The sequence below is a fragment of the Lynx rufus genome, unplaced genomic scaffold (assembly GCF_022079265.1).
Source record: "Lynx rufus isolate CCGP_SWC_20201006 ecotype Redwood Valley unplaced genomic scaffold, mLynRuf1.p SCAF_4, whole genome shotgun sequence".
NCBI classification, from domain to species: domain Eukaryota; kingdom Metazoa; phylum Chordata; class Mammalia; order Carnivora; family Felidae; genus Lynx; species Lynx rufus.
The window spans coordinates 136122676-136139043 of NW_025814856.1; the positions used below are offsets into that span (position 1 = coordinate 136122676).

At 39.6% G+C, this 16368-nt stretch overlaps 1 protein-coding gene across 4 annotated transcripts in view; it reads left to right on the top strand.

Moving 5' to 3' along the window:
* Positions 1 to 16368, top strand: part of ST7 (suppression of tumorigenicity 7) — a 250831-nt gene that overhangs the window by 212658 nt on the left and 21805 nt on the right. For all 4 annotated transcript variants that reach the window (XM_047096971.1, XM_047096969.1, XM_047096970.1 and 1 more), the window contains one exon: positions 261 to 363. In XM_047096971.1, coding sequence (XP_046952927.1) covers positions 261 to 363 — 103 coding nt within the window. The remainder of the gene's footprint in view (positions 1 to 260; positions 364 to 16368) is intronic.

Sequence of the window (16368 nt, forward strand, 5' to 3'; positions counted from 1 at the left end):
ATTAGCTATTTAGACAGAGAGACTTGACAGCTGAATTTCATTCCTGCCGAGATTAGACGCAAGCACGCTTTCTGCTTCTGCTGGGGTTTTTGTTGGCCTCGGTCTGAGGGGTCACTCAGAGGTTCCATATAGTGGAGGTTTGGAGAGCTCATGCCATTGGCTCGCTGTGGTTTTATGGGCCCTTGACGCGTAGATGCCTTTCCGGGTTGATGCCCAAGCAGTGGTCCCAACTGGATGGTGTTTGTCTTCCTGCTTTTCAGATTCTCTCCCGAGGCTGCATCTCGGCGGGGGCTGAGCACAGCAGAGATGAACGCAGTAGAGGCCATTCATAGAGCTGTGGAATTCAACCCTCACGTGCCAAAAGTGAGTCTGTGGAATCCCCACAGGAACTCGTTATGATAGCAGAGAAAGCATTCAGTGACCACAATGTCATGTCTCGAATACACCCAGTGTAAAAAAATGAATTGCAGCCAATGAATGCTGAGGCCCTATATAGTCTATGGTTATCAGCTTCATTTTTAAGCAAAAGCTACATTCAGGAGGCTTTGGGCCGATTTTTGGATTTCATATAATTAGGGTAAATTGATAGACTTAGCTTAGGCGGGTCAGGCCAGGAAGTCTGAAATTGGCAAAATATGGAGATCCCAAGAGTGTTGATGCATTTGATAGGAATTTCACACCAGTTATAGTCTTAACTTAGACCCAACTTGGGAAATGAACCTTGTTGTGAATATAAGTGGTGAAAAAAAATACTGATAAATGTGATGTTCTAGGTCTCTACAAATAAATGATACTTAATCAGTAATGGCAAGAAGATAATAGGGAGAACCTCAAAGTATGAAAAAGTGTTTTTCTTTTGACTTGTGAATGCCATTTTAGTATGTATAAGTAGTAGGAGAGGTTTGTCTTAATTGTTAACCACGTGACTGACCAATTTATAAATACCCAATATTTCCCATATATTTTTTTTCCTGAATTTGGTTTTAAGGAATGGTAGAAGAAATATCATGGTAGAAGATATTTCTATAATCTTTTATTTGGGAGATGGGTGTGTATTTATTATTTACCTATATTTGAGTACCTGCTATGTGATAGGCACATTGCTGAGGGCTATTTTCAGTTTCTCGATATTATAAAGTGCATTTTGACCTCTGGGAAACTTCATACAATTTACATCAGGTACTACAAGGCATACTTTTCTTGGCAAAATGTCTAATGAAGGCTTTCACTGGTGAAAAATGACAAAAGAAGGCTATTTTGTTTTCTTGAAGTACTGTGCAAAAGGTGGTACGTATGTCCATGTATGTGTGTATGTGATGATTTATGGAGTTACCTACTTTAATCTATTTTGTTCAGAGTGACAGTGATAAGGGACCTAACATCTTTTCTGAGCTTTTATTCAGGTCATGCTCATTTTCTCACAAAACAGGAAACTGAAGAATGGTGCACAGTACCACAGTCAGTGAAGGATATATTTATCTACTCTAGTTCCAGTGGATAATGACCATCATAATATTTGTAGACTTAGTCATTGTATATAGGGTGGCATAAAAGATCTCTCTTTATTTGGTATCTTTTCAGCTATGTTAAAAGTGTTCATTCAAATTTGGTTAAAAGTTAAAGCTAATCGTGAAAATATTGTCCTGAACTACAGTCAACTTAGGTCATCAATTAATATTTATTGACTACAGAGTTGTTCTGTGAGCATGTATAGGCCCTTTTAGAAGTAGTATTGAGCAATAGAGTCCTAGTTTCTGAGACTAAAACTTGGGTTTAGTTCTGGCTCTGTCATTTATGAGCCTTGGGGGGAGCTTGGGCCTTAGCATCTCTGAACTCAATGTTTTCCCTCATTTTTCAAATGAAGATAAAATATAAGCCTTACCTGTCTTTTGTGACAAAGACCAAGTGGGATAATATATTCAGAGTTCTTTGAAAATACTTGAACACTGTATTTTCACAAAGTCTTAAAATTATTGACATTTGACTTGTTGGAGACCCCTGAAGTCTGGGAACTGGGTCTTTTTTTTTTTTAATATGAAATTTATTGTCAAATTGGTTTCCATACGACACCCAGTGCTCATCCCAGAAGGTGCCCTCCTCAATGCCCATCACCCACTTTCCCCTCCCTCTCACCCCCCATCAACCCTCAGTTTATTCTCAGTTTTTAAGAGTCTCTTATGGTTTGCCTCCCTCCCTCTTTAACTTTTTCTTTTCCCCCTTCCCCTCCCCCATGTCTTCTGTCAAGTTTCTCAGGATCCACGTAAGAGTGAAAACACGGTATCTGTCTTTCTTTGTAGGACTTATTTCACTTAGCATAACACTCTCCAGTTCCATCCACGTTGCTACAAAAGGCCATATTTCATTCTTTCTCATTGCCACATAGTATTCTGTTGTGTATATAAACCACAATTTCTTTATCTATTCATCAGTGGATGGACATTTAGGCTCTTTCCATAATTTGGCTATTGTTGAAAGGGCTGCTATAAACATTGGGGTACAAGTGCCCCTATGCATCAGCACTCCATTTATCCCTTGGGTAAATTCCTAGCAGTGCTCTTGCAGGGTCATAGGGTAGATCTATTTTTAATTTTTTGAGGAACCTCCACACTGTTTTCCAGAGCGGCTGCACCAGTGTGCATTCCCACCAACAGTGCAAGAGGGTTCCCGTTTCTCCACATCCTCGCCAGCATCTATAGTCTCCTGATTTGTTCATTTTAGCCACTCTGACCTGTGTGAGGTGATGTCTCAGTGTGGTTTTGATTTGTATTTCCCTGATGAGGGGCAACGTTGAGCATCTTTTCATGTGCCTGTTGGCCATCCGGATGGCTTCTTTACAGAAGTGTCTATTCATGTCTTCTGCCCATTTCTTCACTGGATTATGTTTTTTGGGTGTGGAGTTTGGTGAGTTCTTTACAGATTTTGGATACTAGCCCTTTATCTGATATGTCATTTGCAAATATCTTTTCCCATTCCGTTGGTTGCCTTTTGGTTTTGTTGATTGTTTCCTTTGCAGTACAGAAGCTGTTTATCTTCATGAGGTCCCAATAGTTCATTTTTGCTTTTAATTCCCTTGCCTTTGGGGATGTGTCAAGTAAGAACTTGCTGCGGCTGAGGTCTGAGAGGTGTTTTCCTGCTTTCTCCTCTAGGGTTTTGATGGTTTCCTGTCTCACATTCAGGTCCTTTATCCATTTTGAGTTTATTTTTGTGAATGGTGTAAGAAAGTGGTCTAGTTTCATCCTTCTGCATGTTGCTGTCCAGTTCTCCCAGCACCATTTGTTAAAGAGACTGTCTTTTTTCCATTGGATGTTCTTTCCTGCTTTGTCAAAGATTAGTTGGCCATACGTTTGTGGGTCCAATTCTGGAGTTTCTGTTTTCTTCCATTGGTCTATGTGTCTGTTTTTGTGCCAATACCATACTGTCTTGATGATTACAGCTTTGTAGTAGAGGCTAAAGTCTGGGATTGTGATGCCTCCCACTTTGGTCTTCTTCTTCAGTATTACTTTGGCTATTTGGGGTCTTTTGTGGTCCATACAAATTTTAGGATTGCTTTGGGAACTGGGTCTTACCACTTCTGGCTGTACCAGCCAGACCTTTGTGATCCTAGCACACGAGATAGAAAACTGGTACAATACTTGTTGGTTAGATATTTTAGTTGAAGCCGTAGTGTAATTCTGTGATGGTCTGAAATGGTTGATTGCACCTCTAGAAGAGTATTAAAAGCCCTAAGAAATAGTTTAAGTCTACCTTGGAAAAATTTAACTTAGTCAGCTAGCACTGTACCTGCAAAACAGAATTGTTTTAAGTGGGAACATTTGAAATATTTGAATTCACTTTACTTTTTAATTATTAACTGGAGAAAAGATAGGGTACGTAGGTAAACTGATTCTCTACCACTTTGCTTTGTTGGTGATTGTGCCAAGGGGAAACTTGTTTCCAGAGCCTCTTTGTCTGTTGACATTTTCATGAGGAAAAGGACCTGTGAGTCAATGTTCAGAATTAGTTCAGAATTAACCACAAACCTTTGATGCATGTGCACTATATACAGGCTGTTACAGACATCTTTTATTACGTGATACATTGTTTATTGGACTGTTTGCTAATACCTCAGGTAAACACACGCACACACACACGCACACACATACACACATCGATGACTTTTCAGGCAGAAAATAGCCTTAATTCTAATGAGACATCAATGAATGATATAAACTGTTAAAACTCTTAGACTCCTGGTATAAGAAGCGGCCTTAGAGATCATCTAGGACACCTTCCCATCCTCAGTTTGAATGTCTCCTCATAATGATATTATGATGATTATTTTTAATACTGGTTTGTATTGAATGTTTACTGTGTGCCAAACACAGTGCTAAGTGAACATCTTACTTATTTTTCATAACAACACCATGAGGTGCATCATGTTATTATCCCTGCTATACAGATGAGGGTGCTGCAGGTTTGGAGAGGTTAGGTTGCCTGCTCAGTCACATAGCTAGTAAATGACAGAGCCTGGACTGATTCTGGGTTCTCTAACCCTCACACATCACCCTCCACTGACCCCCACCATCCTACCAAGTTGCAGACTAGCCTAGACTTGAAGCCTTCAAATGATGGCGGGCATATCACTTCCCAAGGTACTTGTGGACAATTCATATTTCGTGAAGATATTATTATATCTTAAATACGTCCATGGTTTCGTTTGCTCTATGACAGGAAGTCTTCAGTGGCCTACCACAGAAATTTTCAGCAACTGCATGCTGTTTTACTCAATTATAGTCTGTTGGAAGGAGAAAAAATACTAAATGTAATAGCTGAGAACTGCTTCCCATGAATGTCCAATTTAGGTCTATCTGGTATTCTAATAAGCAGAGGCACATACTTGGTATTTCAGTATCCAATGAAAAATGTCGGTTATTTACTTCAGGAGGGTTACTCTTCAGAATAGTCTTCACCTGGAAACATGCGGAGCAGGGAGGGTATCTCCTAAACACACCCCAGGACCAGGAAGTAAATAAAAACAGTAAAAAGCTATGTCTCTATTTTAAAGGGGGGCCTCTTAAGTGGTCAAGTATTTCTGAAGCTTTGGATTGCAGCAAAGTATAAGGAGGAAGCAGCCCATCCAAACTAAATTGTGTTACTCCCCTTCCTAGGAATTGCAGCTGTGTCCCCAGCCCTACAGAGGAAGATAGAAACTCCTTGAATGGTTCTTCAGGACCCTTCATAATCTGACCCTGCTTGTTTTTCATTTCTTCCAGCTCCTTCTAACAGTCTGTTCATTGTTCCAGAAACATTCTCTTCTCCTTTCCTCTTTGCTTCCTCTGAGGAAATCCTACTCATCCTTCACCCCCACCATTAAAAGTCACCACCAGGAAGCCTGTACCTCCCTCATGCCAGAATCAGTCTCTCCCCTCTGTGGTCTCTCACGACAGTGCATTGACTATGAAATTAATGTTTACCCCCTTTTGAGGATGACCAGTGGTATTAGGATCTTAATGATGCTGCTCATTTTTTAAGAACTGGGTACACAGTTCAAAAAGATGAAGAAATCCCTACACCATTAGAGGGTGTTTCCCATTTAATGGGAATTATTTAATTAAATTTACTTAATTTAATTCAAAATAAGAGCTTTGAATTGACAGGGAATATTCTTCATTTTTTAAAGAAAATTTCACTCATGATGCTGGACAAATGAGAGGCCATGCACATCTTGCTTCTGTACCTTCATCTATATATTGTTATAGTATTGGATTATTAGTTTTAGCTTTTTCTTCCGCTTTCCCTGCAGATATGTTTCCCCACCCACCCTGCTCTATTTTGTTTCCTTTACTGCACAGAAGCTTTTTATTTTGATGTAGTCCCACTTGTTTATTTTGACTTTGTTGCCTATGATTTTGGTGTCATATCCAAGGAATCATTAACCATGTCAAGATTTACCCAGGAGGGTGATGCTTTTCTGCCAGTGATTCATCACTCTACACAAACCTGCGTTTTTACTAATGCTACGTACCCTTAATACGCTACAACTACATTGCAAGTATTTCCCTGCAAAGAGACACCTTTTTGGTTTAGAGGATGTTTTGTTAACTCCAGGGTGCTAAAGATAAATTTTCATTTTCTGACAACTTTCCAAAACAAGAGTAACGTACTGGTTTGTTACAAGCAGTATTAGATTTTTTTTTTTCACCTCTGTAGTGGTGTTATAAAAATAAATTTCTCATTACTTTAGAAAAAAATGTAAGGAAGTTATTCATAGTGCTATCATCTTGTCATATCTAAGACTATTTCCTTCTAGCTTTATTTCCCTGTGCATTTTTAATACTTAGGAATCATAATCACATAGCATATACATATTTAAAAACATTAACATGGGGCTCTAAACTTGTACTTTATGGTTGGGAATTGTGGGTTATATTTATTCTTTTTGGAGGAGGAGCATAGATTTTCATAGTTCTTTGACCTTAAAAAGGCTATCTTCTAACTTACCATTAACGTCCAAATCTGTTAGCCATGTGCCATCAAACACTTTAAAATTTTCTTAGCAACTGTTTTCTGAATGATTTACTTACTTACTTTTTGTCAAAAAACACATATCATGAAATCTACCTTCTTAACAAATGTTTAAGTATACAGTATAGTATTGTTAACTGCATGCACATTGTTGTAACACGGATCTTTAGGACGACTGAAACCCCATGCCCACTGGACCAGCACCTCTCCATTCCTCCCTCCTCCTAGCCCCGGGTAACCACCATTGTATTTTCTGCTTCTGAGTTTGACTACTTTAGATACCTCATCCAAGTGGAATCATGCAGTGTTTGTCCCGTGACTTGTCTCACCTAGCATAATGTCCTCTAGGCTCTTCTATGTCACAGCACAGGACAGGATTCCCATCTTCTTTAAGGCTGAATAGTGTTCCATTGTGTGCGTGTATTACATTTTCTTTATCCATCCATCTGTTGATGGAAATTTAGGTTGCTTCCACTTTTTTGCTATTGTGAATAATGATGCAATGAACACTGGAGTGCAAATATCTCTTCAAGACCCTGTTTTCAGTTCTTTTAGATGAATACCCACAGTAGGATCACTGGATCATATGGTAGTTCTATTTTTAATCTTTTGAGGAAGCTCCACACTGTTTTCCATAGTGGCTGTACCATTTTGCATTCCTACTAACAGTGCACAAGGGTTCTAATTTCTTCTCTTTCTCACTAACACTTGTTACAGTCTTTTTTTTTTTTTTGACAATGGCCTCATACATCCTAACTTGTATGAGGTGATAGCTCATTGTGGTTTTGATTTATACTTCCCTGATAATTTGTGATTTTGAGCATCTTTTTGTGTACCTGTTGGCCATCTGTATGTCTTCTTTGGAGAAATGGCTATTTAAGTCTCTTACCCATTTTTTAATCAAGTTATTTTGTTTGGTTTGGTTTTTTTGCTATCCAATTGTAGGAGTTTCCTGTGTATTGGGGATATTAACCCCTTATCAGATGTACAGTTGCAAATATTTGCTTCCATTTCATATGTTGCTTTTTTACTCTGTTGATTGTTTCCTTTGCTGCACAAAGGCTCTTTACTTTGATATAGTCCCACTTGTCTATTTTTACTTATGTTGCCTGTGCTTTTGGTGTCATATCCAAAAAATCATTGCCAAGACCAATGTTATGCAGTTTCTCCCTATGTTTATCACTAGGGGTTTTATAGTTTCAGGTCTTACATTTAAATCTTAAATGTATTTCAAGTTAATTTTTGTGTATGGTATAAGATAAACGTCCAATTTCATTCTCATGCATGTGGAATCCAGTTTTCCCAGCATTATTTGTTGAAGAGAATGATTTAATTCTTGTGTTCTCTATTGCAGACATCAGGTGATCAAGTCCAATAGCAAATCTTTTGGACATAAAAATATTTGGGTCTTTATGTTATTTCCTTAGGATAGATATACAAAATGAGAAATACTACATAACTTATTGAAACACATCAGGGCTCTTAATATTTATTGCCAAATTGCTTACCTAAAAAGATTGTGGTAGTTTACAGCCCCCGTGCCCAATCAGCAGGTAACCCCTTCTTTACCATTTTGTCACACCCTTACCAGCAGTGAGCAGTTTGCTTAAGACAGAGAAAAGAAAACAAAGAAAACAAACATTTATGATTTTATTAGGTACAAATAGAGTTCTGTACTTTTAATTTGCATTTCTTTGCCACTACTAGTAAGATGGAACATTGTTAGCCATCTACTTTTATTCTTTTCTGAATTGTCAGGCCCATTATGCAGACTTCCTGTTGTTACCAGGAGAACATATTAGTGTAATGATAGAGCAAAGAGTAGCAACATAAAGGTAGGCAGACCTATGAAGTGTCATTGAAAGGGTCCAAAAGTATTTGAAACAAGGACTCTCACTACTTCCTGTCCGTGGTCCGAAGGGAACCGTAGGAAGAGGGAGTTGATTAGCTCCCTGCCTGTTTCCTTTTCGATAAAATGGGGATAAAAATAAAGGCTTCATAGGTCTGATGAAAAGTAAATGGAATTACATTGTGTAACCCATCCAGTACATGTGTTGGGCTTTCATCATCTTTGCCCTGGTACTTTTAGCTCTATTTCTGCATTGGCTGGCTGGGCTACCATAGATGCTGCCTAGAAAAATGCAGTAACAAGTACTTCTTGAAACATCTAGTGTGAAGGACAACTAGAGAGTGTAACAGTGGCACTGCAATGCCACTGACCTTGAGTACCCACGAGGTCCCTTTAGGCCTAGAGATTTGAGAGGAGGCTCTAGCATGTTCTGGCTACAGCTAATGCCTTCTGGAATTCCCTGTTTGCAACCGTTGGTAAGTCCTTTGCTTGTGGCTGATTAAGAGTTGCCCATTTCCAACCTCTGTCTCCTTTTTTTCTGGAATAGCCATCCCTGCTCTTTGCCACCAAAGCAACAATGACACATAACTAATAATGATTTTTTAAAGCAATAAACTTTTCCTCCTAATACAATCTTACATGAAGCCTTAATGAACAAAGCAAGTAAAAGTAGAACTGTTGTGATTGAAACTGGGATGAGAAAGCAGGTAGCCCAGCAACCCCAAGGCACCTTTGCGTATACAGTTTAGAAAATAACAGAAGCCCGTGGCCGATCACTACCACCACAGGAAAACCCCAAGCTTGTGAGGTCTCACATCTAGAACTGGAGGCTCCACACGCATTCAGAGGAGCAGCGGGGGGCTGAGGAAGTCCCAGCTGCTTGAGATGCCTGGGTGCTATGCGTGGAGCTGTTGAGGGAGAAAAATGCAGAAAAATCACCAGCACCAATGAAGGGAAAGCTTTTATCTTCATCTTGCCTACGAGTATGCTATGGGCTCTTCCTACTGGTCCCACCTTGGGGGCAGCTGGGTGTGCAAGGGGGCAGTCCCTGAGCATGCTGGGGGAAGAGGGCTTGCCATGCTCCTGAAGCTCATTTTACTAGCAGGACAGCCCCGGCTTGACAAAATATTGATGTGAGGGTCCAGCCTACTAGATATGTAGTTTTTAAATTATAAGTCTCAGAGTGTGGGAAGTCATGAGAAAGCAGAGAGGAAAGAATGAAAATGTTATGACAGAAATGCATTCCTGGTAAAAATTTACATTAAAAAAAAACTCATCTAATGTTAATCTAGAAATTCTTATTTCATGGGGATTTTAAGAGGCTTGTGGGGAAAACATCCTGGTAATTGTATATGCTAATGGAGTATCCACAGGACCTTGTTAGAGTGATGGAAATTCTATTTCATGCAAACACTAATGCAGTCCTCCCTTTATGTCTTGGTAAAGCTGATTGACAGAGTATAAAATTGCTTTTTAATCCAATTTAGGAAACAAAACGTGTAGTGGGTTTTAACATTTAAAAATGCTTGAAGCGTGGAAGCAGAAACTCAAAATACTCTGGCAGATTGTCTGTGATATTGTATATCAATGGTACATTTCAGAAATATTATTTCAATATAAGTTTCTTTGAATTGAGTCATGTTTTGTTCCAAAGCTTTTTTGGATTAGAGAAAGGAGAATGTATTGTGGAAATATGACCTAGAGGAAAGTGAGCAGAAACCAGTTTTTAGCTACGTTTCTCAGGAATAGACAGTTTTTAAAAGGTCTCTTTCTCTAACAAAAAGCACTGTTGCTGCTCCCACCAAGGCCACTGCCATCAAGGTTACCTCTTCCTTGGTCACCAGATCCTTTGGTCTCTTGTCAAACCTTATCCTACATCATGTCTCCTCAGTGTTCTGCCCCACTGACCACTTTTTCTACCACAAGCTGTCTTGGTTAGCTCCATACTGCCTTCTCTCTGGCTTTCTCTGCATTTCTGGGCCCTCTCCTCCTACATCACTTCCTCCCCTGCCCGTCCCTCAGGTTGGTTCTCTGGGAGCATCATTCACTACCCATCCTTTTCTTTCTTGAAGCTCTCTTGGGAGATCTAGGCACTCCTGCTGCTCCATTACCCGCCTCTCCCTGCACACCCAAATCCCTGTCTCCAGCTTCTCTTCCAGGCTCGAGACCTGCACACCCCACTGCCTTTAGGCTGTCACTCCAGGAACTCCAACTGCCCTTTTGTGTCTTTATCTCAGCTAATTATCTCACATTATTCTGGTATCCTAAACTAGAAATTTCACAGTCACCCTGAATGCCTTTTCTTGCCTTCAGATTCAGCCTGGCACCAAGTCCTGGGGAAGTCTGCCTCAGTTTTGTCACCCCCTCACCCAAACCATGACAGAAGCTTTCAAGACTTTGCTAATTTCAATCTCATTCCTGTCCAGTGGTTCTACACATGACTTGCCCATTTCTTTCAAAGCCACAAATTGTACCAACTCATTTCTCAATTGCCCACTGCAGCAGTTTTCAAACTGTCTTCCTAGGAGCCATAAGAATCCCTCGGACCTCCCTTGGGTCCTTCCCCCAGGGCCCCCCACAGCTTTGTTTTACATCAATTTCACATACTCTCTGTCATGCTTCTCTTTTTCTTTTGACCAAATTTTTTCTGTTTCTCAAAGTTTGAAAACCATGGAATAAACTCTGAGTGAAGGTCACACTCTGGAGCATATCATGGAAGACCTGTTTACAATCTACTTTTCCTGCTTCCCTTGGAGAGTAGCATAAAACCTGAGTTCCAGTGACCATTTGTGCAGCCCTGCTTGAGCTACTTAGCTTCCCAGTGCCTTCATTTTCCCATGTATAAACCAGGAATCATATTATTTGCGTCGCAGAGCTTTTGTAAGGCGTACCTGAGTTAACACTTGATTCTTGTTAGTGCTTCGTCAGTGTGGGCAGTGACTGCCATGTCAGTACTTAAGCTCCTCATGATTACAAGCATATCATGCCCCTTCATGCTTTGGTGCCTCTGCCCAGCCTTGCAGGGACTTCTGCCCCCCTCCCCAACCCCCGCCGTTGTTGGAGGTAAACTAATTTGTTTAGTAAGACTGACTCATACTTTCCTTCTTCTGTGAAACCTTCTCAGACACAACGCCTCTCATTTGCTACCAGTACTAAGTCAAGTTGACCCTTAAACAAGGCAGGGGTGAAGGGTGACAACTCCCCATGCAGTTGAAAATCCACATATAACTTTTGACTCTCTAAAAACTTAACTACTAAAAACCTACTACTATTGACTAGAAGCCTTACCAATAACATATCTTGTATGTTGTATGTACTGTATACTATATTCTTAGAATAAAGTAAGCTAGAGAAAAGAAAATCATAAGGAAAACATATTTACAGTACTATAATGCATTTATTGAAAAAAATCCACATGTAAGTTGACCCACACAGTTCATACCCATATTGTGCAAGGGTCAGCTGTACGTACCTCTTATTAAGGCAGTCATCGTGTTGAATTTTATTGTTTCTTTGTCTTTACACACACACAGACACACACACACTCCTACAAAGATTAGGGATCATCCATCTAGGGACCTGACCAATTCATGCCCATGCCCTTTAGGTGCCTTTGAGGTGTGCTGTAGGTGCTCCCATAGGTGTGTCATTAGAGTACCCTGTGGGAACTCCCATATCTTTCCTTGTGATGCGCTGTGGACATTCCTGTATCTTTTGAATGTAGCAGAGTAACTGATGAATAGGTAAGTGAGCCAGCAAGAAGCAGCTACCTTGTGAAGAGGGCCCCTGAGTGGTGATTTGGCAATTCAGCTTGGCATTGTGCTTGTTTCCAGATTGGTTAGTTAGGGACCCCAGTAACCAGTTCTTTTCAGCTGACCTGCCACTACTGTAAAATTGCTGAAGTATTTCACCTAAAAACAGACTCCGTAGTTTATGGGACACACACACACACACACACACACACACACACACACACACACACACAAAGAAACATAACTTACCTCCACAGTAATATGAACGTTTCATTTTTTTTGTTGGCAAAAGTAGCTACTATTTAGTGAACGCTTAGGTGCCAGGGACTGTGTCAATACTTTACATATATTATCCTACATAGTCTTCAAAAGTTAAAACTGGAAACATGTGTATTTTCATTATTCTAACAGATGAGCAGGCTGAGGTTGAAAGAAATAAGGTAACTTGTCCACGGTCTCAGAATGGAACAATAGAGCCGTGATTCAAACGGTGGGTCAAAGTGTCAGCGGGCAGGGGGCATGGTGCTGTGCGTCTCATTCCCCATCACAGCATGACCCAAGAGAGCCATGGGTACTTGTATTTTTGTCCTGTTCCAATGTGGGTCTTACTGAGTCCAGGGAGTAGGCAACATTGAAACTCAAAATATATAGCATGTCTTCCAAATAGCACTAGTTTTATTCTCTGAACTCTTTACTGGTATTTTTAAAGCATCTTTTCTGGGCTTTTAGCCTCTCTCAGGTTTAGTTGTACCAAAGCACTGTAATCATACAGAAATTACTGTCCCTGGTTATCTTTTTGTTTGTTTGTTTGTATGGCTTGTTTTTTATGTTTTCATTGCAAGTCTAGAAAAGAGGTTTGTATTACATATGTACATACACACATATGTACATATATATATAGAGAGAAAGAGAGAAATAAAAATGACTTATTACAGAAAACTTAGAAAGCACCAAAAAAGCACAAAAAGAAATTAATCTCCCATAAAATCAAATATTTAACCACCATTAACATTCAGTCTGTAACTTTCCAAAGTTTTAATACCCACATATACGTTTTTAATTACCAAAATCATAATCTGTATGAAACACTTATTTTTTTCATTTGGCAATATATCATGAGCATTTTCTCATGCTAGTATTCTTCCGCGAACTGATTTTTGGGAGCAGCCGGGTAACCATCATCTAAATGTGCTAAAATTTACCTAAATGTATTGAATTTACCTAAGTTTAGCTAAATGTGCTAAAATTAACCTATACTTTCTCATTTTGTTTGTTTCTGTTTTTTTTCTAATAATTTTCATATGACTTCTGTTGTTGGTATTTAAAATCCAAAAAAACCAAAAAACAAAACAAAACGGGGTGGGGTATGAATTAATTCCTTGACATTAATATCTATGGTGAAGTGTAACCTTGGGATCATTTTCACTCAAATTGTTATAGAATTTTAGAACCTTAACACAAGAGAACTGAGCAGTCACCTGGGGTGGCCTCTGATGGGCCAGATCTCCTGACAGGTGAGCTGTCTCTGCTTACATCCCTCCATAAAAAGGCACTAATCAGCTCCTCTTTATATGTTCTGACTTTATATGTTCCTATGGACATAAGGAATCATACTCTGACAAATAGGTTTTGAAAGTTGCTTCCGAAAACTCTAGAAGCCTGAACTTCAAGATCAATATGATTTGAGAATCTGGGAAGGAAGTTAGAGGCAGGGTGGTGGCAAGATAGCACGGAATGCTGGCTTAGCTAATAGGAGCCAAATAATTATTACAGACAGGCAGAGAGTGTTCTCTGATTTGCGAGCTACAGCTATTCTAATTGATTTCTGCATATTTGTGGATAGGGATCTGCCCTCTTCCATTTATTTTTCTCTTGACAAGTAAGATGTGAAATGTTGTTCCATGCCTTTCTAATTTAAACGTTGCACATGTTGAGAACCGATCTTGCCAGCCATTTTTAAGCCTGGCCAAAAACATAACACATTGTTGTTATTAGCCTTCATCATCTGGTTAGAGCCAACATTTTGTTTGGAACTATACTGGAGTATAAATCTCCTTTATAGGCATAACCTATTTCTGCCATAAAGTAGATTCGACGAGAAGATAACTAAGTGTCCTTGGTGAGTTGCTCTGGTTAGCCTCATGAGGCTGATTAGAGCAAGAATGCCCACTTTGAGAGACTTGTTAGGAAGTGAGATTCATGCTCTTGAGGATCTAATGATTCAGCTGAGGGGAAAAGCACATAGATAACGAATTTAAGGCAATGTGTGAAAAGTACACATACACAAAGATCAGATGCAGCTTAGAGGAAAAACAGAGCATTACCTCATGACCCGATTTTGGGCTATGGACAATGTCCTTGAAGCCGTATGTACCACATTCAGCCTGCAAGCTGAGTAAACCATCTGTCTCACACACATGTGTACTATTTTCCAAGTATATTTAGATGCCCTGGTGGCCAACAATGCTTTTAAATGAATTCTTGCTTTATTACATTTATTGTAGCTTTTTGCCATATTGTGTATTTTCAATCGATAGATACTCTACTTATAATTCCTATCATGGGTGTCTATAAAGTTTTTTATGTTAAAAGTTGTTTTAGTTACTTGAAGATTGGAAACTCTCACTGTCTACAACAGTGCTGTGCAGTAGAACCTTCTATGTTAACAGAAATGTCTCTGCATTGTCCAATATGGTAGTCTTTAACTATATGCTGCCCTTGAGGACTTGGAATTATGGCTAGTGGGACTGACGAAATGAATTTTTAATTTTATTTGATTTTAATCAATTTAAATTTAAATAGTCACATGTGGGAGATGCTACCATATTGGGTAATGCAGATCTATTATATCCTTTTATAGGTAATTTTCTACTCCTCTACACACACACAGGTTTTCTTTACCCCGCCCTGACCAAATGTTGTGCCCAGAATTCATGATCCCCAAAGACCACCAGGGAGCTGAGTCCGATGCAAAAGCAAAGAGCCTGTATTCGAGCTAGCTCGAGCTCAATCCCCTACCTGCACCGACGCAGCGGTGAGATACCTGACTTTGTTTCAATGTCTACCCACAAATGTGGGTGGCTACCAGGCCTACTTCTTCTCAGGGGCCCCTATTCCTGACAGTTCCTTAGGTCAAGAGAAGAGTTCTCTTGTAGATGCTTAATGCAATCACTTTAAAAGGCTTTCCTAATCATAGAAATAAAAAGAATGGTAGTTTACACTTTTCTTTCAGCCACCATCTGATTCTCAGGGACTTGAAGAAGTTTCTGTATAACTGGGCCACATGCACTAATGGTTTTCATATTTAGTTTGTTTCAGAGTTCATACAACATGTTCTTTCTTTAAAAATTGACTGTTTGGTAGGCAGCGTGGCTATAAGTAATTATTAGAAACTCAGAAATAAAATCTTATCCTAGGGCTCATCTTAGGCAAGAAAATTTCCCTTTCCTTTGTTCTTTTTTTTTTAATGTTTATTTTTGAGAGAGAGAGAGAGCGAGCAGGGAAGGGGCAGATTGAGAGGAGACACAGAATCTGAAGCAGGCTCCAGGCTCAGAGCTGTCAGCACACAGCCCAATGTGGGTCTTGAACCCACAAACCGTGAGATCATGACCTGAGCTGAAGTCGGACGCTTAACCAACTGAGCCACCCAGGCGCCCCACCCTTTCCTTTGTTCTGATGATTATGAAGAGTAACCAAATGATTTTTCTTCTCTTACTCTGAAACAATTAATTAATACAATTAATTAATAGCACTTTACCCATTCTATATCTTTCTCATGACTCATTGCCTTGGATTCTTTTAAGAACATCATGAGCATTGACAACATACAGTGTAATAGCTTCGTTTGAGGTAACAAGATCATGAGAGGATAGCCAAGTATCTCTGAACATAAAATTCACCCTGATATTTATATTATGGTTGCTATTCATTATAAAAGTAGTACTGGTTGGATTACTAGGTAACTCAAAATTGTAATTTTCCCCAAAGGACTTTTGTTCTGCACTGTTTGAAAACAAGATGGAGGAAGACAGTGACTTGTAGAATTTAAAAAGCCATATGACCAAAAAGTTCTTTTGGAACTCATACTTGAGAAGTTCCCATTAAAGCAATAAACACCCTTCATGGACCAGTCTGGGAAGAGGTCTTCCTATGGGGGTCTTTCTGTCGAAGGAGGGCCTTTTATGCATGCCCCACCAAGTGAGATGGCTGTACCGCTCTTCTCTGCTACACTCTGGGCAGGCAGTCTCACTTTTTTGCCCTTCC